At 59.8% G+C, this 27757-nt stretch overlaps 3 protein-coding genes across 4 annotated transcripts; all 3 read right to left on the reverse strand.

The window, feature by feature from the left end:
* Positions 1-1932: 1932 nt before the first annotated feature.
* NUDT18 (nudix hydrolase 18) lies at positions 1933-4699 on the reverse strand. Its single transcript, XM_060155589.1, has 3 exons — positions 4421-4699; positions 3275-3488; positions 1933-3025 (listed from the first exon to the last, which is right to left on the reverse strand). Exons 1-3 carry the CDS (start codon positions 4580-4582, stop codon positions 2430-2432), a joined length of 972 nt encoding a protein of 323 aa, XP_060011572.1. The 5' UTR covers positions 4583-4699; the 3' UTR covers positions 1933-2429.
* A 5666-nt stretch (positions 4700-10365) lies between these two features.
* HR (HR lysine demethylase and nuclear receptor corepressor) lies at positions 10366-23613 on the reverse strand. Of its 2 annotated transcripts, none has more exons than XM_060155641.1 (18): positions 22954-23613; positions 21432-22215; positions 20062-20212; positions 19796-19983; positions 18225-18389; positions 17265-17354; positions 16971-17086; positions 16044-16125; positions 15487-15650; positions 15152-15370; positions 14788-14953; positions 14519-14588; positions 14213-14343; positions 13972-14091; positions 13758-13873; positions 11745-11909; positions 11205-11333; positions 10366-11067 (listed from the first exon to the last, which is right to left on the reverse strand). In XM_060155641.1, the coding sequence occupies exons 1-18, from the start codon at positions 23611-23613 to the stop codon at positions 11005-11007; spliced, it is 3579 nt and encodes a 1192-aa protein (XP_060011624.1). In that variant the 3' UTR covers positions 10366-11004. The 2 variants fall into 2 exon arrangements, with proteins under 2 accessions (XP_060011624.1, XP_060011623.1); XM_060155640.1 differs by having other exon boundaries at positions 18225-18392.
* A 1436-nt stretch (positions 23614-25049) lies between these two features.
* HRURF (HR upstream open reading frame) lies at positions 25050-27756 on the reverse strand. The gene is made up of 2 exons (XM_060155659.1): positions 27653-27756; positions 25050-25512 (listed from the first exon to the last, which is right to left on the reverse strand). Exon 2 carries the CDS (start codon positions 25163-25165, stop codon positions 25061-25063), a length of 105 nt encoding a protein of 34 aa, XP_060011642.1. The 5' UTR covers positions 25166-25512; positions 27653-27756; the 3' UTR covers positions 25050-25060.
* Between the last annotated feature and the right edge of the window lies 1 nt (position 27757).

Consider the following 27757-nt stretch of genomic DNA (forward strand, 5'->3'; position numbering starts at 1 on the left):
ACTGCAGTTGCTGGCTTCACTCCTGGGCAAGGAGGAGCAGGCCAGAGCTCCACTCGCTTCATTTTTCTGCCCGTGCTGCTTCTAGAAGCCGTCCACAGGTTGCCAAGAGGTGACGTGAAAGAGGAGGAAACTCAATGACCTCTACCTCTCCTGCATCCCTCCAAGCTGAGGAAGATTTAACTGCTGCCCCGGAGGACACTGTGCACGTGCCTGCACGCGTGTGTGCACACGTGGGCGTTGGTGTGGGACAGGGGAGCAGAGCTCAGCGGGCGAATTGGGTCTGGACTCTTCGATTCAGAAAACGTTTGAGCGTCTGGGAGTCAAGACAGTCCGCTCCCCAATGCACTCGGGCATTCGCATCGTGTCCCCTGCTAGACAGCACGGCAATAAATGGTGTGGTTGTGTGGACGCAGCTGCCCTGTTCTTCTGCACCCTTTGTGTCCTTCTGCCCAGGGCTCCACTGCTGATTCAGGCCCATCTTCCCAAGGAAGGCGAATTAAATTCCTTTTCCAGCACAGGGGTGTACGGGGGCAGTGTGTGTGTGGTGGGGGCCGGAGGGGGGAGTGGTAAACAGAGACAGGCTCTGGCAGTGCTGATCTGATGTTCCCCGGCACCTACGAGGAGCCAGCCTCTGGGCCAAGCAGCACTATTTTTGTGCGGCTTGCCTACAGCTGAGAGCCGGCAGCCCTGGAGACGCCACGAGGGAATGGGCCACCTGAGGCATCTGTATGCAAGTCTCCTTTTTAGTGTTTATGTTGTGAGCGGTATGACTGCTTTAGTGGTGAACAGTGGGCCTGATACTTTAAAAAATCTTGTCCCTAAGTGTATGCGTGTGGCGACCCTCTGAGGGGGGGGTCCCCAAGAGTACTCCAAGGCAGGGAAGATGAAGATGCAGAGTGAGGCCTGATCCGTGGCTTTCGCCTCGTTGCTTTTTAAAAGCATCCCCCTGTGGGTTGCCTTTAAAAATACCAGTGCTCCAATCCCGCCCTCCACCAGTTAATCACGTCTCTGAGGGTGGGCCCACAGTTGTTTTTAAAGGTCTCCCGGTGATTCTAATGGGCACCCAGGGTTGAAAACTACTATAGGCTAAATAATGGAAGATCACTGTCTTTCAATGTGGATGTGGACCGGCGGGTCTCTCAGACGCTGAGAGAAGGGAAACCAGAATGAAAGGGTTTGTCTCCCTCATTTGGAAAACGTCTGTCTGTAGAGGGAACAAGAGTATTCCTACCACAGCCCCAGAGGCCAGAAAAACAAGATGGCAGCACAGAGAGGCAGGGAAGGGGGGCTTTGAGGTTATCCTGGTCCTTCGGTGTCAGAGTGGAGTTACTTCAGAAGGGAAACCCAGTCAAGTATTTCCCTGCTCAGAACAAAACCTGTATGTTAGTGGTGAGTGTATAGCAGTAAGTGGCGTGAAATATTTTCCTCATTTCCTTTGGTTTTCCCTTAAACTTTAGTAAAATTCTTTTTAAAAATAATTCCTACCATGATTCAGCTGAGCTGAGGGGAAATGAATAGAGGGTTTTGGTCTGGCTTTGGGCTGGAGTCGTACCAAGGCAGAGGCAGGAGCCTGGGGGGCAGAGGGAGGTCGGGAGGGATCTGTCGGAGAAGCTCAGGCAGAAAGACTGGGGGAGAGAGGCAGGGGCAGCTCTCACAGCTCCTCGCCCACCTGAAGCTTCTCCTGGCCTTCTCACTGCTCAAACCTTGGAGGGGATGTAGTCACATCCCACCTGGCAGGCAGATGAAGGAGCCCCAGCGGGCCCAAGACAGGCTGTGGTGGACGAAGGAAGCCTGCCAGCCAGTCACCTGCAGTGTCGCCTGCTGTCTGGGAAGGCCTGGGTGGTATCAGCGGGATGAGGGAAGGAGCTTCTCTTGATGGCAGCCCCCCTTTCCTGCTCACTTCCAACCCACAGAGACATTTAGGCGGGAAGGCAAAGTAAACAACACCTATTTACTCAGCCAGGGACCCACTCCCTTGCAATGACCTCCTCCAGCACCCCTTCCACGTTCTAAGTGCCTGAGAATCTGGATGAGGCCCTTACTGAGGCGGGCACGGAAAACGATGAGGAGGTGCCACCTCAGGTCCAGAAAGTCCTCACATCCCCTTAGGGAGTCGTGCCCTCATTGTGCCCTCAGGGCAACTGGGTCCTCGAGCTCTGGACTCCTTGCTTGGTTGAAGGCACTGTCCCTTCTGATGCAGTGCAGGGACCTGCTCCATGGCAACAAGAGATGGAAGTCCCCCTGGGAACCAGAACTGCCCTGCTCCCCATGCAACAAGATCTCTACCAACCCCCTGTGCCTCTCAGAGGCAAAGCCTCCTCTGAAGCACAGACGCCATCACACAGGGGGTCAGACGGCCTGAGTGTAAGCGCAGGTTGTGCAATTACCGCCCATGGGAACCCAGCTCCTGGCCCACTGACGGCAGCCTCCTATCGGTTGATTGGGACAACAGATGATTCCTGAAGCCTCTGTAAGAGCTGGCTTTGTAGGTCTTCCTCCACCACCTTCCACCAAAAGAAGTTCTCGCCCCGAACCTTCGGGGGCTCATTTTGGATACCTGGATTCCGAAAAGCCACCGTCACCAGCACGTTCAGGCAGATGCCATCGGCTTGGTCTTTGCCCAGGTGCTGCAGTCCAAGCAACCCCTTGGTCTCCACTGCCAAGTGGTGCAGGGTCAGACACTCCTGTAGCAGACGCAGGACGGCCATCTTGATGCCACCCCTCTGCTCTATGGGAGCAAAGCCACAGGCGGTGATGGGCAAGTGAGGCATCCCCACTGTGCCCACCAACACCCACACTGTCTGGACACTGGTAAAGGTGGCTACGAGCCGCTGGCAGACCAGACTGCAGGGAAGCTCTTGGGGCAGAAGGAGAGGGTGCCCGGCTCGCTGGCGATACTGGGCGGCTAGCTCTATCAGATGCAGAATGTCGTGGGCTCGCAGCGGGGTGGGCAGCGAGGTTCGTGGGTACCAGCCAGCCTGCAGGGACTCCGCATCTGCCTCCTTGGGAGTCTTGAGAATTCCACCTGGGGGTGATGTAGGTGACAGGGTAGGGGGAAAGGTATTATGTTGAGGGAAGTGCTGGGCCTGGCAGAGTAAAGGGCCACCCAGGGATCTAGCCCTGACCCAGGGGAGGCCCTGAGTCAAGTCCTCAGGCTGGAAACTGGAGATGCCAGGTTTGTACCAGCCAGAACAGGGGCTCATCTCACCTGAGGACAAGCTGGGGAAACGGTGTCAACTGCCCTCTGCCCACACTGCCATCCACTGGGCCATACCTGTGGGGCGAGCGAGAAATACAAAGCGGATCCAGGAGGGGCCCCGCTCCTCCACAGATAGCAACGTCAAAGGCTCACACTGCAGCCCGGCCTCCTCCTTCACCTCCCGCTGCAGCGCCTCCACAATGGTCTCCCTGGGCTCCATCCTCCCCGCGGGAAGGTACCACGACCCACGGCACTCCTTCTTGGCCTCCTGGATCAGTAGCACCTCATCCTGAGGGGAGAGGAAGGATCCTCACCCACCACAGCCGGGATGGGAGCTCCTGGGGAGCAGCACAGCCAGCAGCCTTTGCTTGCCCTGGGTCCATAACAAATCTCAGCTATAGCTGCTCAATACCCACATTCTGGGGGACACCCTGAAATTGTTGCGCTCTCCAGACGACTGGCCCTTGTGTGTCTGGGGACTGCAGCTGCCTCTGCAATTCATCCTTCCTGGCACTCAAGTTTCCGTTTCAGAAAGGGGCTAAGATTCCTGGGAGCTGCTTCAGGGGCTGGACATTAGGCCTCCCAGCGAGGGCTGCCATGTGTCCTGCACTGATTCATGTCTGCATAAGTCACTGCATATCTCTCATCTCCCCTTGTGCTCTATAAACTGCTTGTGGCCAGTCCTCACACTGGAGTCTAGACTTTGAAACACACCCCAAACCCTCACCCCGTACAACTCCTACCTATGGCTCCGGCCCCTGCTAGCTGTTGTCACAGCAACTTGTACAGGGATCAGCACCAAAAAGAGCATCACACAGGGGGTCAGAAGGCCTGAGTGTAAGCGCAGGTTGTGCAGTTACTGCCCATGGGACCCAGGGGAGGTCTCTGAAGCACTGGACAGGTCTTTAAGAGAGCCCACTCCGCGGCGGGCACTGTGCTAGATTCTGGGGAAAGGAAGAGGCGTAAGATAGCCTCAAGGAACTGAGGCCTAGAGGGATGGGACAGGCAGGCTCCTGGGCCTTAGTTTCTTTCTTTGTACATCGGGACAATGGCAGGGTTGGGCTGCACAAGGCTCAGATGTAACTGTGAGAGTGCTTTGCAAAACTGGGAAGAGCCACACACCAGGAAGCGGTGGCTGTTGCCGGTATGTCCTCTGTCCCCACCGGGGCTGCCTGCGAGCCCGGGAGGCCTGGTCGGTGGGCCTGACGGGCGGACGCTCACCTGCTCGTTGAGGAACACGGCCAGCACCACGTAGCAGACGTTCTTCCGCAGCCGCACCTGCGCCGGCGTCTCCCCGGCCGGCCCCGAGTCATAGTTCTGCACGCGCAGCCCCCGGCCCCCCAGAACGGCCGCCAGTGTCCCTGCCAGGTCTTCCGAGGCCATCGGGTCCCCAGGGAGAAGGCGGGCCCCCCGCAGACCGGCCAAGCCGGGTGGGATGAACTTGGGTGACCGTGGAACGCGTCGCCCTCACACCCTCCCCCTGCGAACTCGGGCCAGACGCGCTCGCAAAGCGGAAGCGCCCGGCGAGCCCTGGCCGCTGATAGGCTGCGCGTCACCGCGGCCGGCCCGGATTGGCTGGCTCGCATCTGTCACGGTGGGGCGGGGCCAGTCCGTAAAGGGGCGGGGCCAGTCCGTAAGGGGGCTGGGCACCGCGCCCTGGCAGTGCGGACCCCGCCCCGCTTCTTCCTCTCTATCGGTTTCTCCTCTCTCTTTCCCGGCGCAGCCAGCCGCCAGCCAAGCTAATTCCTCCCGCGCGCACTTGTCTGCACCGGTTCCGACGATGATGTCATCCTGCCCGCAGGCTGCGGAGCGCCGCAGCGGCCAGCGACGGTGACGTTACAAGCCCGAGGACGTCCCCGGGCCCGAGGCTTGGACCCACTGTCCAGCTTTTGTCGTAAACAAACCATGGCCTTGCCCGAAATGACACTTCCCAGATAACCTTTCTTCACTAAAAATGGACTTGGCTGTCACGTGGCAGGGAGGACACGAGCTCCTGCCTTGGAGGAGATATTGATCTAGTTGGAGACGTGGACATAGACATATAATGGAAAGTCAACTGATTTATAAGCCAAGGACTAAAAGATTGGTTTGGGCACGAGATGCTACAGGCGCTCAGAGGAGTGAGGGAGCAGAGCTGGGATGCTCAAGGTGTGCCTGGCGATGGAAGGCGGGATTTGGGGCAGAGATCAGCCTGCCCAGCCCTCAGTATTCTCCCGGCGCCCTGCCTGCCGCATTTCCCTCGCAGGGTCAGGGCCCTCTCCCCTGCAGGGGCCGGGTCCTGCTCTTTGTTGTCCCCCGCCCCCCGCCCCCGCAGTTAACGGAGCCCTGGAATATTGAGAGATGGTGTGTGGGTTGATTTGGGGAGCTCCTGCTTCCCCCGCAGCCTGATCTTTCCTCCTCAGAGCTTCCTTTAACCTCCTCTCAGGACAGGAAGGCAGGGCCAGCTGGAATGAAGCTGAAATCAGCCAAGTCTGAGCTCTTCAGCCCCAGTGAGGGCTCCCCTTTCCCTCCTGCTGACTTTGGGCATGTCCCTTTTGGGGGAACAGTAGCTTGGTGGAGCAGACAAAGCGCTGGACTTGGAGCTGGATGCCCAGCCACTGCTCCCTGGCTGGCTCTGTACCCTGAATAAGTTGTGGGCCTGTTTGCTCATGCTGTATGCTCCTAACAGCTCTTCCTTCCCAGGGCTGTCGGGAAGGTGAGACATCATGAGAGGAGCTCTGTGGGCTGTCTGGCGAGGGTCACCACCACCAGGCAGCCCACCAACCCTCCAGGCTGGGCCCTCCTGGCCGCAGCACTTGGTGCTACCACACAAAGGCTCATTTTCATGAAATGTGCCTACAGGGCCACCGTGAACTAGACCTTACCCTCGGGAATTCCAGCCACACCAGATCAGCCTCCTTAGGCCCTTCTCACATACTGAACTTACTGCAAGGCCCCTGGAGGCAGGGTGCTGGATTAGGCTGTGGAGTATCCCCAGGGGACCCGCAATCTTTTGAGGCACTTGGTGAACGCTGCTGCCCCTACCCCTGTCCAAGACCTGTCACGTCCCAAACAACTGAACTCACAGGGCTGAAGTCAGGCCCCCAGGACTGCACAGCAACTTGTCGATGTATTTGCCGCACATACATGCGTGCGTGCGTGCGCGTGCGTGTGTGTGTTTAGACCTTGATTTTCCCATCTGTGAAGTGGGGACAGTGTTAGTCCCAGACTCCTTTCTGCCTCCCAGGGATGATTTGAGAGAGAGTGAGGTCATGTCTGGGCAGGGCTCGGAGAGTCTCAGAGGCAGCCTAAGATAAATACCAGATGTCCTAACTGACCGGAAGAGCAAAGGCTGCAGCAGACCGTGTCTCCACTCCCCCCATTATCACCGGGAAAAGCGCTCCTCTCCTGTTAAGTGGACCTAGTCACCCCTGTGATGAAGAGCACATGAGAAACTTGAAAACCAATTGTAAACTGTGAAGGGCCCCACGGGCAGAAGGCCCTTGAGGGGGTATACCCAGGCCTTGGCAGATTCTGAGAGGGACAACAGAAAGTAGACTTTCTCAAGGTGTTGGGAGACAGAGCACACACCAGACTGAGTCAGGAGAAACCCCAAGACAGAACTGGAAAAGCCAAGGGAGGGAGGGGGGCTGAGATAGAAACTTCCAGAACGTGAAACAAAGGTAGGTCTCCATCAGGTTTGCTCTGCATCCTCCATTCCCACAGAGGGCAGAGCACTTGCGGGTGTGGGTGGCTGAGCAGCACAGTGGACGGAAGTGGCTGAACTGGTTGGCCCCACGGTGCAGTGCTCCCAGCACCCACAGGAGCCGGGCCTGAGCCAGCCATTTTGGGGCCTGTGGACACACGTGCATGCGAACAGGAAGGCAGCATAGGCAACCTCGGAAACAGGCCGGGCAGGCAGGGTGGGGCAAGGGTGTCTGTGAGGCTAAAGTCATTTAGGGAGCAGCAGCCCTGGCCCTGGACAAAGCAGGAAGGGTGAGGAGGACAGTAGCCCAGAGTACGGGGAGGAGGAGGTCTAGCTTCAGCCTGTGCCCTGCCACTAGCTTGCTGGGTGACCTCGCGGGAGCCACATCTACCCACTAGGCCATCTGTAAGGTGGTTGGGTGGCTCCTAAAACAGACAACTGGTGAAATCCCAATAAAATCTGTGGTTTAGCGAATGGTAGTGTTCATATCAATTTCTTACGTTTCAATCATTGTGCCACAGTTCTATAAGATGTTACGGATGAAGGGGAACTGGGAACTCTCTGTAGTATCTTTGTGATTCAACTGGAAACCTCAAATCATTTCAAAATTAAAAGTCTAAAAAAAAAAAATAGGACTTCCCTAGCGATCCAGTGATTAAGACTAGGTGCTCTCACTGCCTAGGTCCCGGATTCAGTCCCTGGTCAGGGAGCTAAGATCCTGCAAGCCGCATGGCATGGCCAAAAAAAAAAAGTCTAAAAAATGTACTTAAGGGCTTCCCTGGTGACGCAGTGGTTAAGAGTCCTCCTGCCGATGCAGGGGACACAGGTTCGTGCCCCGGTCCGGGATCCCACATGCCGCGGAGCGGCTGGGCCCGTGAGCCATGGCCGCTAAGCCTGCGCGTCCGGAGCCTGTGCTCCGCAACGGGAGACGCCACAACAGTGAGAGGCCTGCGTACCGAAAAAAAAAAAAAAAAAGTACTTGATAAGAAAAAAAAAGGCAGCATTGGATATACACACTCTGAGGTCACTTCCAGCTCTGAGGTTGTGCCTCTGTGATATCCGGGCCAGTGAGCAGGGCTGGAGCAGATGGACAGTGGGATACAGGGAAGCAGAGGCCCAAAGTGCAGGGCTGGACTGAGGGGTGGCCTGCTGAACCTCCTTGAGGAAGAGGGCCACCAAGTGCCCCAAGCTGTCTCAGGGTCAGTCCCTACCTGGACCGGTTTTATTCCCAGGTCGAGTTCTGAAACATTTGGTCCACCTGCTGCTCGCTAGGAGCCAGACCCAATATGCCCTCAAGGGTGCTGTGACCTGCCATGAAAGGGGAGGCCTCAAAGAGGCCTGGACGGGAGACAGGGCCTGTCCCGGGGCCATCGCCATCTTCCCACAGGAAGGACACCGTGTTTGGGGTTCTGGGGTGACATCAGGACACGGCTATACAAGGTGAAGTGTAGGTAAGGATGGGTCACTCCGTGCCACTTGGAACGTGATCAGCTCTGAAGTGCATGTACCGGAAGGAGGAGGACAGAGGGGACAGCAAGCCCATCTGCAAAATCCATTAAACACGAAGACTGTAATGTAAATGAGGCGGCTTAAGTCAGGAAACTTGGTTCAAGTCCCAGTTCTGCCACTAAAATTGCTGTGTGACCTTGGGTGACACACTTAACCCCGGCCTGCCTGTTTCCTCTTCTGTAAAATGGAAATAAGTAATATCGACCCCAAAGTTGTGATAAGGGATTCAGTGAGATCCCTGGCACATAAAGTGCAGTAGTTCCTTAATTTTTTCTTTTTGCTTTTTTTCCTATCCCGTGGAAAAAATGAAAATAACCTAGCTTTGTAAACAATGAAGAAACCTAACTTTTTTAAAAATAAGAGATGTTTATGGAAATCACTGCCAAGCCACTTAAGGGAATATACGCAGCCATTTAAAGTAAAGGTTACATAGCAACCCGGGAAATGATTACATTTTTTTTTTTTTTTGCGGTACGCGGGCCTCTCACTGTTGTGGCCTCCCCCGTTGCAGAGCACAGGCTCTGGACGCACAGGCTCAGCGGCCATGGCTCATCGGGCCCAGCCGCTCTGCGGCAGGTGGGATTCTCCCGGACCAAGGCACGAACCCGTGTCTGCTGCACCAGCAGGTGGACTCCCAACCACTGCGCCACCAGGAAAGCCCGATCACAATACATTTTTACATAAGGAAACCCAGCATGGCTTCCCTGGTGGCGCAGTGGTTAAGAATCCGCCTGCCAGTGCAGGAGACATGGGTTCGAGCCCTGTTCCGGGAAGATCCCCCATGCTGCGGAGCAACTAAGCCCGTGCTCCACGACTACTGAGCCTGTGCTCTAGCGCCCGTGTTCCGCAACAAGAGAAGCCACCGCGATGAGAAGCCTGTGCACCGCAACGAAGAGCAGCCCCCGCTCTCCGCAACTAGAGAAAGCCCACGCACAGCAACCAAGACCCAACACAGCCAAAAATAAATAAATTAAATAATAAATAAATTTTAAAAAAACAACAGGAAACCCAGTACAAAGCACCCCAATTCATCCATGTGTAAAACAGATCCCTGGAGAAAAGACTAAATAAAGGAAATACATCAGAAGACTAACAGTGGTTGGATTGGAGGTGAGTGGAGGTGGGTCTACAGGTTTCTTTTTCTTAGTTTCTAAATGTTCTGAAAGTATATTAATTTTTTTTTTTTTTTTTTTTTTTGCGGTACACGGACCTCTCACTGTTGTGGCCTCTCCCGTTGTGGAGCACAGGCTCCGGACGCACGGGCCCAGCCGCTCCGCGGCATGTGGGATCTTCCCAGACCGGGGCACGAACCCGCGTCCCCTGCATCGGCAGGTGGACTCTCAACCACTGCGCCACCAGGGAAGCCCAGTATATTAAATTTATAATAAAAAATTTATTTCATAAAAATACATTCCCTGAACCACTGCAGGAACAACTGTAACACGACTTGGAGGATGTTGTGGTGAGATGTACAAGGGCAGGGGAGTGGGTGGAGTCACACTAGAGGGTCCCGGGGCGGGGGGGGGGCTGTCAGCTGTCTCAGGTGACCGGCCAGCGGGCATGGGGCTGGCCGTGGGCACCGAGGGCAGAAGGCTGGGCAGGGCCTCTACCCGGCCAGACTCCCGGAGCTCCAGGTCAGGTGAGACAGGAGAGATGGGGTAGCCTGGAGTTCGTGGGGAGAGCGAGGGTTCCGGAATCTCTGGTGCCACACAGGGAGACGGCCTTGCTGCTGTGGCCCAGACCTCTGCCTTGCCCGCTGTCGCTGTCAGGAGTATCCTCAAGGGCAACCCCCTTGGAAGGCCCCACCTGCTTCTCTGCGGGAGGGAGGGACCCTGCCCCCCACCCTAAGGAGAACAGGCAGGGGTGTTTGAGGTCTCAGCCTCAGCCCCCTCCCACCCTGCTCCATTTCCATGTGTCCCCTCCCTCCCCAGTCCATGCGGCCTGCAGGAGCAGGGCCAACCACACGGCAGCATTCACAAAACAACAGCCTTTAATGGAAATCAAGAAGGAAGGAGACGAGAGGAGGGTGCAGGGATGGGGCTTCGCCCATATCAACCCCTCCAGCCAAGCCTGGGTAGTGGCCTGATACCGCCCCCTCCCCACATTTCGCAGCTCTCTGGCAAGAGGGCAGGATGTCGGTGGCCCTTGTCTAGCACGCCTGCAGTGCAAAGGGCCACCCGGGAGCCCAGGAGGATGTGGGGGGGTATAAGCAGAGCTCGGGCACAGGTGAGACAGCAGGAGATGAAGCAGCAGCAGCAGGTGTTGCTTAAGCCAGAATGATTTCCGAGGACCCCAAGGAAGGGCTCTTCGTCTCCTGGGTTGGCGGGCAGGGGTTGGAGGGAGACGGTCACCCCCAGTGTGAGTCTGGTGCCATGGAGAGGAGCTGGGGCCGGAGCAAGCGCCAGCCTGCAAAGGGCAGGTGCGAGCTTCAGTGGCACTGTGCTTGTCGGCCTTAGGGCCCAGGGCAGGCGCAGGGAACGGGGTGCCCTGCTTGTGTCCAGAGTGCTGCTTGCAGGATTGAGCGGAAGTCCCCGTTCTCTGCTGAAGCTGGGCCTGGGCTAAGCACTGGTCTGCCTGCTCCCAACCCCTACCCCAGACACCTGGCATCCCCCTATTTAGCCTCTTGCAATGTTCCCACAGCCAACTTCACTGCCTGGAACACAGCCCAGTCCATCTAGGAGAAAAGGAGACGACAAGGAGTTTACAGTCATGCCCCGGGCTCTCCCTGCCGAGAACACCCTCCCTGGGCGCAGCTGTGCTGTGGGGGGAATTGGGCAGCACACTCAGGCTCCCGGCCAGTGTCACACTCACCTGGGCATAAAGCAGGCGGCAGTCAGGGGGCAGGCTGGGCCCCTGGTGGCAGAGCTGAGCAGAGAGGGCAGAGGTCTCGGGGGACAGGAAGTGCTGAGTGACACTCACGGTGCTGACCAGCCCCTGCACCTGTGCCAGGGAGGGGGCGGGCAGGAGGGTCAGTGGGGACTCAGGATGACGCACCCTGCCCCACTTGTTCCTGAAGTCTGCTTCCCCAAATGACCCCCACCCAGCTCTCAGAGAGCAGAGGCCCTGGATGCAGCACTAGTCACCCCCAAAGGGCGTGGCCCAAACCAGGCCAAAGGGATGCCAGAGACGGCACAAGCAGAGTGGGCACCCAAAGCCCAGTTGGCTTGCTGACTTCAAGACCACTAGGCTTCTCTTCCCTGCAGTGGAGGCATGACTTCCTGCTCTGCCTAGCTCCAGAGGGGAACTGAGATGGACGAGGGTGTTCTCAGAGGGACTGAGAACACGCTGGGGAATGCTTCCGATATTCTGAGCTCTCCGCAGGGCCCCCGCCTGCACGCGCGGGGGAAGCACCTGGTGGGGAGCCCCCGCGGGCACCAGCACGGCTTCTCCGGGGGCCTGCAGCAGAGTCCAGCAGCTCACACCCCACTCCTCCCGCAGGCGCCGCCGCAGCCCTGCGTCCAGGTAGCAGCTGCCCGGGGTGCCAGGCTCCAAGTTTCCAGCCCCGGCCGGGCACACCTCAAAGAAAAGGAGGAATGAGCAAGGCGGGAGGCTAGGGCGGGGCTGCAGGAAGATGGGGCATGGGCTGCCCAAAGGCCAGAGGCACAGGAAAGAGCTGCAGGGGTCAAGTCTTGAAGGGCAGGGGGAGGACGTAGGGGTGGGAGAGAAAGGAGCAGGATGGTGAAGGGCTGGGGTCACTCAGGTTGGCAGAATAGAGATTTGGCTGGAAGGAGCTGAGAGGAAAGGATTAAGGGCTCTGAGGCTGGGGGTCTAAATCCCCTCTTTTCCCAGGGCTAGATGCCTTGAGTAGCCTCTGTGGCCCTGGCCCTGGGCCCTCTGCTCCCTCCTTCAAAGGTACCCCTTTCTCCAAAACCCAGGAAGACGTCCTGCATAACCTCAACTCAGAAACTGTCTATACCAGGAGCTCTTAATTGTGGAGTCCTGTGAAGATCCTGAACCGTGTGCTAAACTGTGGGTGAGCAGGTAGCTGTATGTCCCTGGGGAGACAATCCAAAGCATTCGTCAGATTCTTCTGTGATCCCAGATCCACGGAAGTTCTGACTCCCCAGTGGATGGACCGACCAGCTTGCCTGTCCAGGCTGAGGCCCCCACAGCTTTGGGGGCCTTCACCAGTCCAACCAGAGCGGGGAGCTCCTTGGGTAGATGGGACCTCGTGGAGGCCAGGGCCCAAGGAACACCTGCAGAGGTGAACCCAGCATCGTGCTTCAGCTGCCCATCAGCTCCATCCAGCCCTTCAGCTAGAACTTCAGCCATTACTCCTGGGCTTAGGGCTCAGGCCTCCAAGACCAGGCCATGGGAAGAGGGGAGGCTGGTGAGTCAGGCTGGACCCTAGGGTAACCCCAGGCAGGTGCCAAGGAAGTCCAGCCTGGAACTAGAGCAGTGTTTCCCAGGCCACCCAGTGAGAACATGCCCCTCAGACCTTCCCGGTGAATTACCGGGCTTGGCTATGCGGGACTGCCCACAGCCAGCCACACCCAGCTCAGACAAGGCCATCTATGTATGAAGGCGTGCTGCTGTCTGCTCCCCTCTGCGTGTTCCAGCACCTGTGTGAGTCCATCCGTGTGTGTGCATCTCCCGTGGGCAGGAGGGTGGCAGTGGACAGCCACGTTGACACCTGCACGTCCGTGTGTGTGCATGTGCCTGAGCAGGGGTGACACTTGGTGGGCGTCCTTTCCCCAGGACAGTCAGGGCTCAGCTGGACTTTGGAACCACGGGGCCTTGCCCACCTCCTGCTCACCCCCTCCTCTTCTCCTGCCCTGCCCCCTCTCCTGGCCCCATGTCTCTCTCCACCTACCACACTGCCCCCCCCAGCCCTTCCTTGCTAGCACCTCAAAGGGCACCTCCTCATAAGGTGCAGATTTCCGAGAGGGGAGCAGTGGGACGGATTCTCAGGTGAGCTTCCTGTTGCCCTTCGGCCAGCCCCACCTAGAGCCTGCAGCGGGGAGGCTGCCTGCCCCCAGGGGGAGCACAGTGTAGCGACCCGGGCTGGGAACAGCCACAAGCTTGGGTCCCAGCTTTACCACTCAGCCTCAGTGTTCTCACCTGCAAAATGGGAAAGCAGCAGTACCTACCACACGGGGTGGTTGTGACAATTAACAGAGATAATGTACCCAAGGCCCTGAGCACAGTGCCCAGCCTGTGGCATCTCTTGCTTCATTTCATCACTAGGTCCCCCACTTTCTGTGTGCCCCACCGCACACCTCTTAGGAGGGCCTAGTCTGCCTTCTCTGCACCAGTGGAGTCCAGCTCACCTGAGGCAAGGGAGCGAGCACACGGGGCACACACACAGAGGGAGAGCTTCTGGGGCTGGAAGGGGAAGGGGAGAGCTCCCGGCTCCCTCCTCACCATCTGGAGGAAGCGGCGGATGCGCTGGGCGTCCTGTGCCCGGAACACGTGCCACACGGTGCTGACCTGGCTGCCCGGAGACCAGAGCCCCTCCCCGTCCAGGGCTGAGAGGAAATCTGGGGGAGAAAGACAGCTCAGGAGGGCCCAGGGCCAGCAGAGACAGCACCTCGCATCTGCAGCCTGCGCCAACCCTTGCTTCCGGCCAAGGACGCACCTTTCTGTGTCCGGTGCCAGGCAGGCAGTGGGGCTTCAGCACGTACCAGGACACTGACCAGGTCGGTCACCTCCACACAGAGGTTCTTGGTCCCCAGGTGCCCACACTGTGGGCTCACACCTGTATGGAGGTAGAGAAAAGACACTTGGGAATGGGCCCCAGGACCTCGGCACTGACGCACGTGTTCTCGGAGATGACAGGAAGTGGGTAGGGACTGGGCAGGAATGGAGTGGACACTCACCATAGGCCGCCCACAGCTGGGGCTCCAGTGGTCGCAGGACAGAGCCCCAAGGGAGGTAGGAGGCCAGGTTGAGTTTCCCATGGCGCGCACAGTACTCTGGGAGTGGCAGGCTGGCAGCCAGGCTCTCCACCCTGTGTGTATGGGGGGCGGTGTCATGCCCAGCAGGCTCAATCCAGGCACCGGAGACCCCGTCGAAGCCCCCAAAGCTAGAGTAACTTCCCAAGGCAAGCACAGAGCACTGAGCATCACAGGGCCGAGGAGGAGAGGCAGGGAGGCCCGGCCAGCCAGCCCTATGGTACCACACACCTGCTGGTGTCCTCGTCCCCCAGAGCTCTGTGCAGCAGGAAGACTGAGCCTTCATCTGACTTTGGGCGAACTAGGGGAAGAGACAGAAAGGCCATTGGCCCAGGGAGGAACCTCCTTGGCCCAGAGGCCCTCCTCCCGTGGCAGCAACAGAGTCCAGTTTCTGCTCTGAGCTCTGCTTCCAGCTGCCCCCAGGGTCACTCTGGGACTTCGATGCCCCCCCAGCATCATAGGGGCTCCCAGCTCCTCTACCCCACATCAGGGATACTCACTCTCAGGCCGGGAGAATCCCTCCCAGAACGTTGTGCTGCCCAGGCTTGCGGGCTGGGGAGGTCTGAGGGGGGTCAGTTCCTGCACCTGGCCTCCAAGCGCCCCTAGGGCTTCTGTCCCCCACAGGTGGCCTTGCAATGTCCCCTGAATCCCTGACACCAACACGGGCTGTAGTGGGGAAAGAAAGGGGGACACGGGCAGAATGGATGGGGTACCCAACATGGCCAGGCCGGGGCATGTTGTAGGGGCACCAGAACGGCGTGGGGACAGGCCCTGTTTTTCCCTCCGAGTGACGGACCAGGTCTGCCTGGGCCTTGGGACCAAGGCCCTGAGGGTAGGTGAGGCTGTGAGAGCTGGGAAACTCACCTGGCCCTGCCTCCAGTGCTCCTGGAAGAGGTGGAAGCCTCGCGGAGGCCTGGGCTCCTGCAGCCACAGCAAAGCCCCGGGGGGAGGCAGCCGGGACCGCACCGGTGAGAGGGGCAGGCCCGGCCCGGCCCGCAGCCCCGGCCCCAGGGCTCTCTCCTGAATCTTCCGTTCCACTACCTGCGCGATGATGCTGTCCAGGATGTTGGTGATGCGGTCGTCCTGCGGGGAGGGAGGGGCGGAGAGGCAGGCGTGCTCAGGACCTGCCTGACCCTGCAGGGAAGGCCAGCCCAGTTTTGGCCCCAGGCCCCCAGCCCTCCCTTCGGGCCCTCGCTCACGCTGGGCAGGGCCGGAGTGACAGGAGCGAAGGCCATGTGTATCCGTTCGTGCCCCAAGCAGAGTTTGACAGCAGTGGAGGCCAGTAGTTCACAGAGAGAGGGACAAGGCAGGGGCCCTTGGCCAGCACGGTCCTCTGCCGGGGTCTCTCTGGAGTCTGGGGTCTCTGTGAGGAAGGAGAGCGGTGAGGGTCTTCACCTTTCTCTCGAGGCTCCATTGCCCATGTGCTCTTCCCTCCTCTCCCGGCGGAGTCTGCTCTGTCCTCACTGGCACTGCCCATCTCAACTCTGGTCTGGATGCACTTGCCTCCCACCAGCCTTCCTGCCAGCGTGTCTAGGACCTCTCCAAGGAGGGGCTCAGAACAGGGGTCTGGCTGGAGACGGGTTAGGAGGCTTGTCCTAGATTTTATTTAGATTTATTTTCTTTGGAATGACTTGAGAAGAGAGATGGTGACGGCGGGGCTGGGGGGATGGCTAAAGCCATTCCAATCTCTCCTGGGGATTCCAGCCTGGCTCAGCCTCCCCCGCACAGTCTGAGCAAGGCGCAGGGGGCTGCTCACCCTCTTTAATGTCCTTGGTCCTGTTGGTATCCCTGTTGCAGGAAGGTTGTGGAGTTGGGGGAGTTTTCTCCGTCGGCTCCTTCTGTTAAACCCAGCCGCCACCCACCCCCATCCAACCAGAGATTTAAAAATGGCAAATGCATCTCAATCCAATTCAACCCACAGGTATTAACAGTAGACTCAATGTTAAGTCCTAAAGTCGTGTTTACAAGGAGTGAAATGTCATACGATACAACGTTAGGTGGAAAAAAGTTGCCCGTGGACTTATGCATACAGCACGATCTAAAGTATACTCAAAAGAGGCTGGAATAAATATACAGGCGAATGACTGGAAAGAAATTGTCAAAATGGTAACGGTGGTATTGTAAGCCACTGCTGTTTTCTTCCTTATCCTTGTCTGTATTTTCCAAATTTTCCACAGTGGGAATGTGTACGGTGCCTGGCACACAAAAGGCATTTGATAAACCCTCTCTTGAATAAATGACTTTTATAATAAAAACATGAACTTCATAAAAACTCTGTGAAACGCACACTGAGCACCTGCTCCGTGTCAGGTGTGGGGAATGCTGAGAAGGTGGGCCGACACTCCACCTGTAGGGGCCTGCGCCTGGGGAGTGGAAAGACGGGACTCCAGCAGCTCTAGCAAGATGCTGGAACGAGCACAGACAGGGTGGGACCTCCAGGCAGACAGAGAGTGCGGACTGCTGCTGGGCGGGGTGGGGGGAGGTGGGGCGGAGGCTAGAGCTCTCATGGATCCTCATCCCCAGGGGAAGAAGAGAAGAAGCCTGATTTCACCCAGCTTCCATGTACCTCTTCGTTCCCCTCGAAAGAGAAGGACCAAACCCTGCCAAAGTTAGGAATTTGCAGACACACCGCCTAACCCTGGGGCGCACCAGCCAGTGCCCTGTCCCGTGCCCTGCTTCTTACCTGCTGGCCCCCATCCCCAGGGGTCCACATCCGGGCATCAGCTTGGCAGGGGCAGTGCCCCCGGATGTCAAACTTGACCCAGACCTGGTGCATTGCAGTGCTCAATTCCGCCATAGCTGTGAGGGGGAGAGGGGAGATGGAATTTGCCAGTGACTGCAGACAGGGGGCCACTTCCATGCTGCTCGGCCTCATCAACCAGGAGAGCATGGGATCGGGCTGAGAGACATCCAAACAGGAAGCTGGTCTCCCCCAGGACCTGCCCTCTGTACGCCCCACCCCTCCAAGAGGGCTCACCCTGGCTGGAGACAAACTGGGTGAGCATCAGGGAACAGGCACTGTGCCCAGCCTCCTGGGTACACTTCTCCATGGACTGTTCCTGAGAGCCTGTTGGGGGTAGGAAAGGAGAAGCTGCAGGTCAGGAAATCAAGATAAACCCAGGTTAAGGTCAGGGAAGAAGAGCAAGGGCATGATATCAAAATCGGGGACCTTGAGAATCTACAAAACATGGGCTTTCTGGGAAACCTGAGTTCCCTAGTGACATAGGATCCTTTGCTTGCAGAACGCAGAGCCGTTAATATGCTGAGTGCGTTGCAAGATGCAAGACAATCATGTAGAAATATGGTATTCCGAAAGGTTTCTGACCCTGGCACTCTTTTTGGCCACGTCTATTGGAACACTGGGAAATTTCAAGTGTTGAGGTGGCGGAATTGAGCCAAGGGAGAGAAAGCTGAGAACCTTGAAGAGAGCAGGACTTGGAATCAGAAGACCTGCCTTTAAATCCTGGGCCCAGCACTTACGAGCTGTGTGACCTTGCACAAGTCACTTAACTTCTCTGAGTTTTTCTCATCTGGAAAACGGAGGCAGTAATACCTACTTCACAGTGTTGTGAGGTTTCAAAAGGTGCAAGCTGAACAAGGTAGGAGATAGAGGGTAGGCGCTCGGCTTCTTCTAAGGATATGGGTATGGCCCTCTGATCTGGGGAGAGGAAACGGTCTGCTCTAACGGGCATTGAGCAGTGGTAGCCGAGGCTGCGGAGGGAGACTTTCTCAGGGAGCCACAGCCAAGAAATGACCATGAACTTTTTTTTTTTTTTTTTTTTTTTGCCATGCCACGTGCGGGATCTTAGTTCCCCAACCAGGTATCAAACCCGTGGCCCCTGCAGTGGAAGTGCAGTCTTAACCACTGGACTGCCACGGAAGTCCCTGGCCACGAACTCTAGAGCAACCCTTCCGAAGCCCCCAGCTCCTTTCCCACCTTCTTTCTCCCTGGTCCTCCAAGCGCCCGCCACGCGACCACAGGCCACACACAGCCGGTGGCTGCAGCAGGGGCATCGCCAGTGGGTGTTGAAGAGTCCGTGGTGGCAGCGGCTACAGCAACGTGGAATGCCTGGGTTGTCCTCTGTCCCGGCTGGCCCCTGGCCTGCTGACCACAGGAGAGAACAGGGTCAGAGGGGCCTCAAGGCAGTGGCCCCTTTGAGGACCTCATGTGGGAGGCCTCCAGGAAGGGATGGACACACAGGAACAGTTTCCACTGAGGGGCTGCCCCAGAAGGGAGACAGGCTCCCTTACAGGCACCCTTGAGTGCCCGACAGCCCCTGTAAAGAACCTACTCGCCGCACCGTCCGTCTGCAGCCAACCCTCCCAGGCCATGCAGGCTGCACGTCCCTGGCGCCCGCCCCAGGGCTCCCTGAGCCACAGGACTCCCAAAACAGTCCTTCCTCCCCCCAGCCCACAACACAGTGGTGCTTCCTCAGGGGATTCCCCTGTATCTCAGAAGAGGAAACCTTGGGGGGCTGCTCCTTCCCTCACCCAGAGTAGACCAAGCCCTTGCTGGTAAGTGGGAGGTTGCCAGTGTGCACACGTTCACATACTCATCAACACACACTCGTCCCATCCAGGGCTGGGTGCTGGGCGGGACCTGGCACTTGCACTCCCAGCACTCACATCACAAGGGGGCAGATGGGCCCATAAACATGGTAATGCTCGTGGCATCATGGGGTGGGTGCTAGGGTAGGAGTGGGATGGAAGGAGGAGGGTGGGGACAGCTGCACAGACGGCCCTGAGTGATGAGTAACTTTTCATTCACCAGGTGGGAATGGAAGGGAAGCGCGTTCCAGACAGAGGGAGCAAAGGGTGCCGAGGCCGGAGGGGGCAGACAAGCTCAGGTGAGCCTAGAGGGCCGGGCAGACCATGATGCCAGAATCGGGGCGGAGGGAGTGGCAGGGTGGACAGGGGCTGGCTGTGAAAGGGGGAGGGGCTGGACTTTCTGGGACAAGAGGGAGCCTCCAGGGGGTTCCATCCAGGGAGTGACAAGACGGCAGGAGGGTCTTGTCGTTCCCCGTGGAAGGGATGCAGGAGGGACAGCCTGGAGCCAGAGGGATCAGCTGATTGCCTCGAGCTCCTCCCATCTCTAACCTCGGCCCCAGTCCTACCAGCTTCCCAGGGACCGACCGCCTGCCATCCCGGAAGCCTTCCTTCCCTTGCAGAGCTGCAGGGAGCTCCGCCCGACCCCCCGCCTCCCTCCCGGTGCTCTTGCAGACACTTGGCATTCAGTCTCATTTCCCCAGCAAGCCCAAAGCTCTTAGAGGGTTGGGCCAGACCAGGTTTTACACCTTCCCAACATCCCCTGTCCAGGCCAGAAACTGGAATACAAGTTGACTCAGAGCCTGAGCTGGGAATAAGGGCGCAGTGGGGCAGGCGCTCTCCAGCGCTGCCAGCTGGTTGGTAGACAGTGCTGGGGGAGGGAGGTCCCATGCTCCTCGTGAAAGCACTGACCACAGGACCCGGCCGTCCCGGGGTCCTGAATGCCTGGTGGGGCCTGCTCACCTTCCCGCTGGGCCCAGGCCAAGACCTCCCGCTCCCTCCGCAGCACGCGGCACAGTCGGTCTCCCAGAGCACTTAGCAGGTGCTTGGCGAGGCCCATGCTGAGCCCGGCCTCCTCCGGGCCAGACCCTCCTCCCTCGGAGCTGGCTGCCGAGTCTTCCTCCTGCCGCTGCTCCCCTCCCAGAGGCAATCTGGAGGTAGGGCAGAGGAAGGTGAGCGGGGAGCCCCACTGGGAGGATGCTGGGGGCAGCCAGGGGCAACAGGCTCACCTGGGCACTGGCTGGGAGTGGCAGGCCAGCCCTCCCGCCTCACCAGCTGCCTGGGCACAGCTTTGGCGCTGAGTCATGCCTGCCGGGGGAGCCGCGCAAGGTGTCTCCTGCAGCCCCGGGTCCTGGAGGCTGGCCCTGATGTCTCGGGGTCCTGAGGGGACAATGTTGCTGGTCAGGAGGCTGGGCTTCCTGGGCTTCTGTGAACCCCAGGCCCTGCCTTAGCACCCAGCCTGTCCCCACACAGAGCCAGCGCTGCCCCTAGGCCCGGGCCTACGAGGCCTGATTCGGAACGAGAGAACCAGGCAGCCGGAAACTTCAAAAAGGCTGAGCCCTAACATGGCCTCATGGGCCGAGTTCGGGGCAGCTGCGGCGCAGGATCCAGTCGGTATAGACTTGGGTTAGCTCCGCCTCAGCCTCCGTGATACCGTTGGCTGTGCGACAGTGTGAAGAGACAATCCCGACGTGGACGGAGGGCGATGGAAGGTGAGAAGGCCGGAGAGTTTCAACACAGGCCACAGGTGCAGTAACCCAAGAAGTCAGAGGGGCCTACAGCTTCCCAGCCCAGGCAGAGGCCTGGAAGAGCACAGACAGACCCATGCCAGGTACAGGGGTGCAAGACCAGCGAAAGAGTCCTGATCCAGGCCCAGCGGTCTGGGAGGCCAAGAAACCGAGGTGACCCCGAAGAACCGAGGCTGGGACCAAGCAGCGCCAGAACCCTCCGTGAAGGGCAGAGCTTGACAGAGGGGTCCAAGATGCGCCCAAGTCCTAACACCGGCAGAGTCCAAACTGAGTTTCCATGATCCAGCTGGCCCAGAGAGTAGTTGTTCGTTCCTCAGGCAGGACGAGGGGTCCTTCAGGAGATGTAATCCCCCCAATGGGGGATTCGTGGCACAAGTAATCACAAAAGTGACTGTTCATTGAGTGCTTGCTAAGTGCCGTTTACGTGAATGATATTGGTTAATCTTTGCAGCACTGTCTACGGGGTAGGTGCTGTCTTCATCCCCATTTTATAGATGGAGAAACTGATGCCCAGAGAGGGGAAGTAACCAGCCCAAGGTCACACAGCACCAATCAGCAAAGTCAGGAGCCAGGGGTTCTGACTCCGGAGTCCACACTCTGAATCCTGTCATTATACTGTCACCAGAACGCCATGGCTCGGGAGTAGGCACACGAAAATAGAAGCCACATGCCGGACGGGTCTGGCCTGTACATGCTAAGGACTCCCAGAGAGCTATCCCGTCCAGGTGGGCAGCTGGACAGCGGGGTGTGATCCACTCATAAAAGACTTCATCCCGCCTCCCTGCAAAGCCCCAGTCCCGGCTGCACCCTCCCAAGTAGGGCCCCCTGCAGGCCCTCCCCTGTGCCCTTACCTCTGTGGTCATCACGCTGTTCTGCCTCTGCCTTGTTCCCAAATGATGAGTCCAGCAGCTCCTGCCAACCTCTGGCCCCCTGCCCCGCACTGCCCGGGAAGGGGCCGGACGGGCGCTTAGCAGCTGGGCTGCCCACTGCTCCCTGGACCTCGGGGCTGCTCACCCTCTTGAGGGCGCGCAGCTGGGCCGCTGGGCTTTCCTCCTCCCCAGAGCAGCTGTCTGGGCACCCAAACTGCTCAGAGTGTCGTGTGAGCCACGTCTTCTTCAGCTTGGTGTGATGGCTGGGCGGGCAGGCCCTGGGACCAGGGGCCTTGTTTACTTCCTCGCTGGACTCACTCGGCCCACTGGTGCCCCCCTCCAGGTCCTCCTGGTACTTCCCACAAGGGCCAACACCTCCATCTCTAGCTGGTGGGTGAAGTGAGCAACGGTCCACCTGCGTGGTAGGAGGCCCAGGAGAGGGGCACCTTGATGTGGCCGACGGCCCCAGCTGGTACCCAAAGCTCCCGCCTCCCGGTACAGCCCAGACATTGCCATGAACCAGGCCTGGGGAACAAGTGGGCCACGGGGTCGGGGGAACAGTGTCTGGATGCCCCAGGACACGGGGGCAAAGATCCTGATGCCTGCCGACTCCTGTCTCTCCATCTCTCTGGTGGAGTGAAGGGCGTTCCACCTCCCCAGTTCTCCGGAGATGCCCCCCAGGCGCTGAGCCCAACAACCCGGGTTCCACAGTTGCCAGTGGCTCCTTGGCCAGCCTGAGAATGCTGGGATCCTTGCGGTAAAAACCCTAAAGAGAGGAGAAGGGATTAAGCTCGTGCTGACTTTGCTTCCCAGTGCTTAAAAGGATGGGCAGAACTGACAACCAGCAGGTGTGAGGCTGTGTGGCTTTAAGGGTTGTGAAAATACTGAAGAACATACTGGTTAATAGGCACTGGTCCCCTAACTGCCTCCGCTGCAGCCCTGGCTACCCCAGATCCTTCCCCAGGATTTCTCAGGCCTCCCCATAACCCAGCAACTAAAGGCTTAATGCCTGGCACAGTCAGAGGTCCTCCAGGATCTATTCAGATTGTGTGATGCCCTGTACCACACTGGATTTAAAATATTTTACATCTCATCCCTGAGGTGACCCTGGGGGTCCCTTGTGGGTGAGGTACCAGAGGTACAGGCCATGGGGCCACCTGCCCGTCCCACTCCCAGATACAGGGCCTTGTCTGCCCCTCCCCCCAGGACAAGACCACACATTCTGAGGCCCCAGTTCCCAGGGCCTTGTTCTGGGTGGACAATGCATGAGTCAATTCCTGAAATGGCCCAAAGGCAGGTGAGGCCTAATGAAATGGGTCTGCTCAGAAGAGGAATTGCTTGGGGTTGACTATGTGTGAGCTGACAGGCTCCTCCTCTGCCTGGGTACCACCTTATCTTTTCATCCGAATGGAAGGGCAGAGTGGTTTGGCCCCGGCAGGGTTGCTCAGGGGCCACTGAGCCCCGCTGCATGGCCCCCAGGTACCCTCTCTGCTCCAACACTCACCTTGCTGCCTAATCCGAAGGCAGAGGGCACTTTGGGCTGGACTCCGGAGCACCCCCAGGGGTGCGGGGTCAGGGGCCAGTCACACGGACGCTCTGCGGGCAGGCTGGACACTAGGTAGGGTGGCAGGCAGCTGGGCACCCAGAAGGGAGCTTGCTCAAGGATCTTGGTCTCCAGAAGAAAGGGGCAGTGAAAGGGTCGGAAGGCCACAGGGTCACTCTTGGGAGGGCCACCGTTATGCTCAGGAATCAGTGGGCCGTAGCAAGGCGGGCACGCTGACCCACGGAACGCCAGCGGTTGGGTAAGCATAGCCTCCTTCCAGCGCAGCGCCCCCTTGCTGCCTGACCAGCTAGCCTTCCTCTCCCCGTTCCGGGAACCTTTGCCCTCCACCAATGGGATCGTGTCCTTGGGGATCTGGGGGAAGCCAGGGGGGAGCCAGGAGTCTGGGGTGCTCAGGACACCCCTCCAGAAGGGAGCAGGCTCTCCCAGGCACAGTGCTGCAGGGCTCAGGCCATCTTGCGGTGGGGTATCCGGCTCTGGTCCCACGATGCCATTCTCAGGGGCTGTCTTCTCCCAGGCTGGGCTGTCCTTCAGGAAGCTGGGCGTACTCTCCATCACTCTCCTGCCCTCATGGGGCTCTCCCAGAGGGAGTCCCTGGAGCATAACCACCGAGGCGTGAGCTGCTTAGACACATGCCTCAAGCACCCTACCGCCTGGTACAGAGTGGGCACCGCCCTGGCAGCACCAAGGCACCCCAAACCAGTAAGACAAGTGCCAACCTACAGCTGGGCTCCACGTTGCCTGCTACAGGAGACTCGAACGACCCGCCTGAGTGGGATGTTCCAGTGTGGGAGGTCATCCCTTCCCCTGAATGCCTGGAACTTGACAGCCCACCTGGGCCAGAGCCCCTCAGCAGAGACTGCTGATTCTAGGATGGCATGTCCTGGCCTCGTCGAGCCTGGAACTGGTCATGAGCCATGCGGAAGGACAGAGGGCAAGAACCCAAAAGAAGAGCTCCGTGGAAGGCACTGCACTGGGAGACAAGAAGCTTGGATCCTGGCCCTGATCCAGTCACCTGCTGTGTGACCTTGGGCAAGTCACGTCACTCCTCTGGTGCCCTTGTGTAAAATAGGGTTGGGAAATGGGCAGTCTCAGAAGCCTCTTCCCTGCGCTGCAGTCTGTGGTTCTGGGGGTGCTGCTTCCCCACCCCCAGCCCTCAGCCCCACCTAGGCTTGTTTGGGTGGGAAGTGCAGACAGGGTAGGCTGGAGTCACGGGGGAGAGCAGGGCGGCTGGCTGGAATCTCTCCCTACACCTGGGCAGCCCCGAGTCTGCCTCTTCCAGGTGCTGTACAGTTTCTTGGCTTCTGAGGCAGAGCCCAGGACAACTGCTGGGGGCTGGGATCTCCACCACTGCCCCCAAGGGAAGGAGTGAGCCGGCACAGGGGAGGGGAGTTAGATCTAGGCCTCAGCCGGGATGGGTCAAGATGCCCCAGTCCAGCCGACAGTGCTAGGGCGGCCGGTGGACGCTGGTAACTGCAGCCTGGCCGAGGGGAGGGAAGGAGGCGGGGAAAGCGGGCTGGGGCCCAGAGAGAGGCAAAGGAGGGAAAATTGAACGTGCGTGCAAAGGAGCAGGATGACAGGTGGCACCAGAGCCCCGGCGCTCTCCCAGCACGGCCACGTCTGCCCACTGGGGGAAGCTCCAGGAAGGAGGGGAGGGAGCCCAGGGACCCGTGACACAGGGCGCTCGGGTTTTCTGGGGCCACCGCTCCGACGCGATCCAGCCCCGTCGGGCATCCTAACTTTCAGAGGTGTGGCCAAGCCCAGAGGAGCAAGGGGAGCTCACTCCCTGCGTGCGGCGCGGGCTCGGCTCAGAAATGCCCTGCTATGGGCGTCCCCAGAAGGCGAGCGCCCGGCGCCCCTCTCGGCCCTTACCTGGGCTTCACGCGCCGGGCGCGGCGCGGGCGGCGGCGGTCTTTGTGGCCGACGCCGGGTGCCCTCTCCCCATGGGCTGGTTCCGGGGCCTCCCGGCCGGCGGGCGAGAACTCGTTCGTTCTCCCGCTCTCTGCTCAGCGCGCTGGCTCTCTCTTTCCCCCGGGGCGGCGGGGGCGCTCTAGGGCCGCAGGTTGGAGGGGTCGGGCTCCGGGATCTGCAGGATGCGGCACACGGCGCGGATCGGCCGCACCAGCTTCTGGGCCGAGGCCGTGGGTTGCGCCATGGGACGCCGAGACTCCGTGCTGCGCTGCGGGGAGGGCCGGGCCGGGGCTAGGGAGCGGGTGCCCCCGGAGGGAGAGAGGGAGCCGGGCCGGGGGGAACGCGCGCCCCGGGTCGGAGATGGCGGAGTGGGGGGAAAGGCCGAGGGGCCGGGGGAGGGGGTCGTGCCTGGAAGGGAGGCCGATCCCGTGACCCGGGAGAGAGGCACCAGCTACGGCGCAGCACGGCGCGGCGCGGCGCGGCTAATGGAGGGAGTGCCCAGCGGAGAGCGCAGCAGCACCTCTGATCGCCATCGCCAGACGCGCAACTGAGAGTGGGGAAGCTGCTCCGCCGGTTTCCCCCTCCAGCACCCTGCGGGGAAACAGGAGCCCGAGATTCGGCGGCCCCGCCTGGGCCTGCCCCCTCCCGGGCCCCGGGGGCTTCCGCCAACGCCCCGGCGATGCCACCGGCTGCGCACGGGGAGAATGAGCCCTTTGTTCCCCCCTCCCCCCCGCGGCACCCGGGCGCCTGCCGAGAGAGGCTCCCCCGGGGCAGCGTGCCAGCTTCCCAGCCGCCCCACCCTCCCGTGGGCCCGGCCCCGGAGCCTGGCAGGCGGGCAGCACCCCCACTATAGGTGCCAAGCCCGGGAACTGGAGCAAAGGGCGGGAGGGGCCGGACCAGGCCACGAGGGGGCGGGGTGCCCCCAGGGGTGCCAGGGCAGGGCTGCTGGGAGGGGTCAGTGCCAGAGCTGGCAGGGGCAGTCGAGTTCTCACGGGTCAGTGATGGGCGCTGTGGCCCACGCCAGCCACCCCGTGCTTTCTGGGCCACTGGCTCTTGGTCCTCTCCAGCTCTGGCACGCGGGCACACACGCGGGCCCAGGTCTGCCCTGCCCGGTTCCTCATCTGGCCAAGCTGCTCTTCACCGTTCCAGACGCAAGCCCCCTCCCAGGGCACAGTGTCCTAGAAGGGTCTAGGCTCTAGTCTGTTCCTGGTCTAAGGGCCCCAGTTTCACCAATCGTCCAGAGAGGAAGTGGGACCAGATGCGCTCCACCACCTGCTCCAGCCCCGTGTCCTGGGGGTCTGCGCCATCCCGTGCTCCTAGTGTTTCCAGGCCCGCCCTGGAGAGGAGCCCATGGGAGTGGCTCCTGGGAGGGAGCAGAGAGGAGGAGAGGAAATGGGAAAGCAGGGCACCCTCCACCCGAGGGAGCATCCTGGCCCTTCTGCGAGGGTGGTTCCAGAGCACAGACACAGACAGATTCAGACACACAGAAACCCACACGCCCAGCGGGCGCTTCCCTTCCCCTCAGGCACCCACGTCCCACCCCGTGACTCCCCTGCCTCCCTGTGGAAGCCATCCTTGGCCTGCCTTCACCCAGCCTGGGACAGAGAGCACCACCCACCCACCCCCATTCCATCGAAGGGATGAGGTTTTGGGCGCCTCTAGCCTTGTCCCAGGTCACACCACCATCCCTGGAGCAGGAAGCCATGAGGGTGGCTCCCTTCCAGGGACTGGAGGGGAGGCCGGGATCCTTTCACCGGTTGAGGAGAAGAGGAGGGGTGCTGAGGAGAGGAGGCCTGAAGGGGTCGGCACCAGGCAAGACTTAGGTCATGTTGGCACAGATTCTCCTGGCCCCTTCACCTTCCCCCAGAGGCTGGTTCTGTGACAGGGCAGGCTGGTAGGGGTTGTTTACGTGACTGAGTTATTAACACTCCCTTCCTCCTGCAGCTCCCCTGAGGGGTGACCTGGACCTGAGTGTGCCAGGGGAAGTGATCCTGGAGGGTCTAACCCAGACTGCAGGCCCCAAGCCCCAAGCCCCAAGCCCCAGCCTTCCGCTCCCAGGCTGGCTCCAGGATGTGGATGGAGGGCTGGGGTGTGCCTGTAGTCCCCCATCTGTGTCCTCTGGCAGCCAAAACTTGTGGGAGATTCCAGGGGGAGACTCCTGCGGCTTGAGGCCTAGAAGAGGCTGGGCAGGGCAGGGTGGGAGCCTGGGCTGTCCAGGCCCCGAGGGGATGGGGACAGCCCCAGGGGAGTGGGACAGACACCTCCCCCCACCCCCTTTGCCAAGTCTTTCTAGTTGAGATCACTGTCTCTGGACTAGACCAGGATTCTCAGGACAGGCTCCTAAAATGCCCAGGGGGTCGTGGGGGGGAGTGGGGTGGCGGGGGAAGGAACCCCTTTCCACCCTCGCCCAGCTCCCCATCCTGCTCTACAGCCCATGCCACAGGCCCACGGAGCCCCTGTAGCCGGCTGTTCTGTGCCTGAGGACAGAGCAGATCTGAGGAGCCACGCAAAGACACAAACAGAAGGAAAGCCACGCAACGTGTGGACACGGTGCCGCATCCGTGGACACAGGCGAGCCGACCAGCACCCCCAGACTCGCGTGGGTCCGCTCCGGCCCCGCAACGACCCCTCAAGAGCACTGACACACACACACTGATACACACGTTCCCGCTGACACGCGCAGCAGCACTCCTGAGCCAGCTGCCCTCACGCTGTCCCCAGAGCCCCTTACCTGGGCAAGCACAAGTGCCCTTCGGGCGGAGCAGCCCCCTGCCCAGGGGAGGGCAGCAGGCGGGGGCGGGGAAAGGAGCCCCGGAGAGTCAGGCCAAGCTGCCAC

Source organism: Lagenorhynchus albirostris, chromosome 7, assembly GCF_949774975.1.
Source record: "Lagenorhynchus albirostris chromosome 7, mLagAlb1.1, whole genome shotgun sequence".
In the NCBI taxonomy this organism is placed as follows: Eukaryota; Metazoa; Chordata; class Mammalia; order Artiodactyla; family Delphinidae; genus Lagenorhynchus; species Lagenorhynchus albirostris.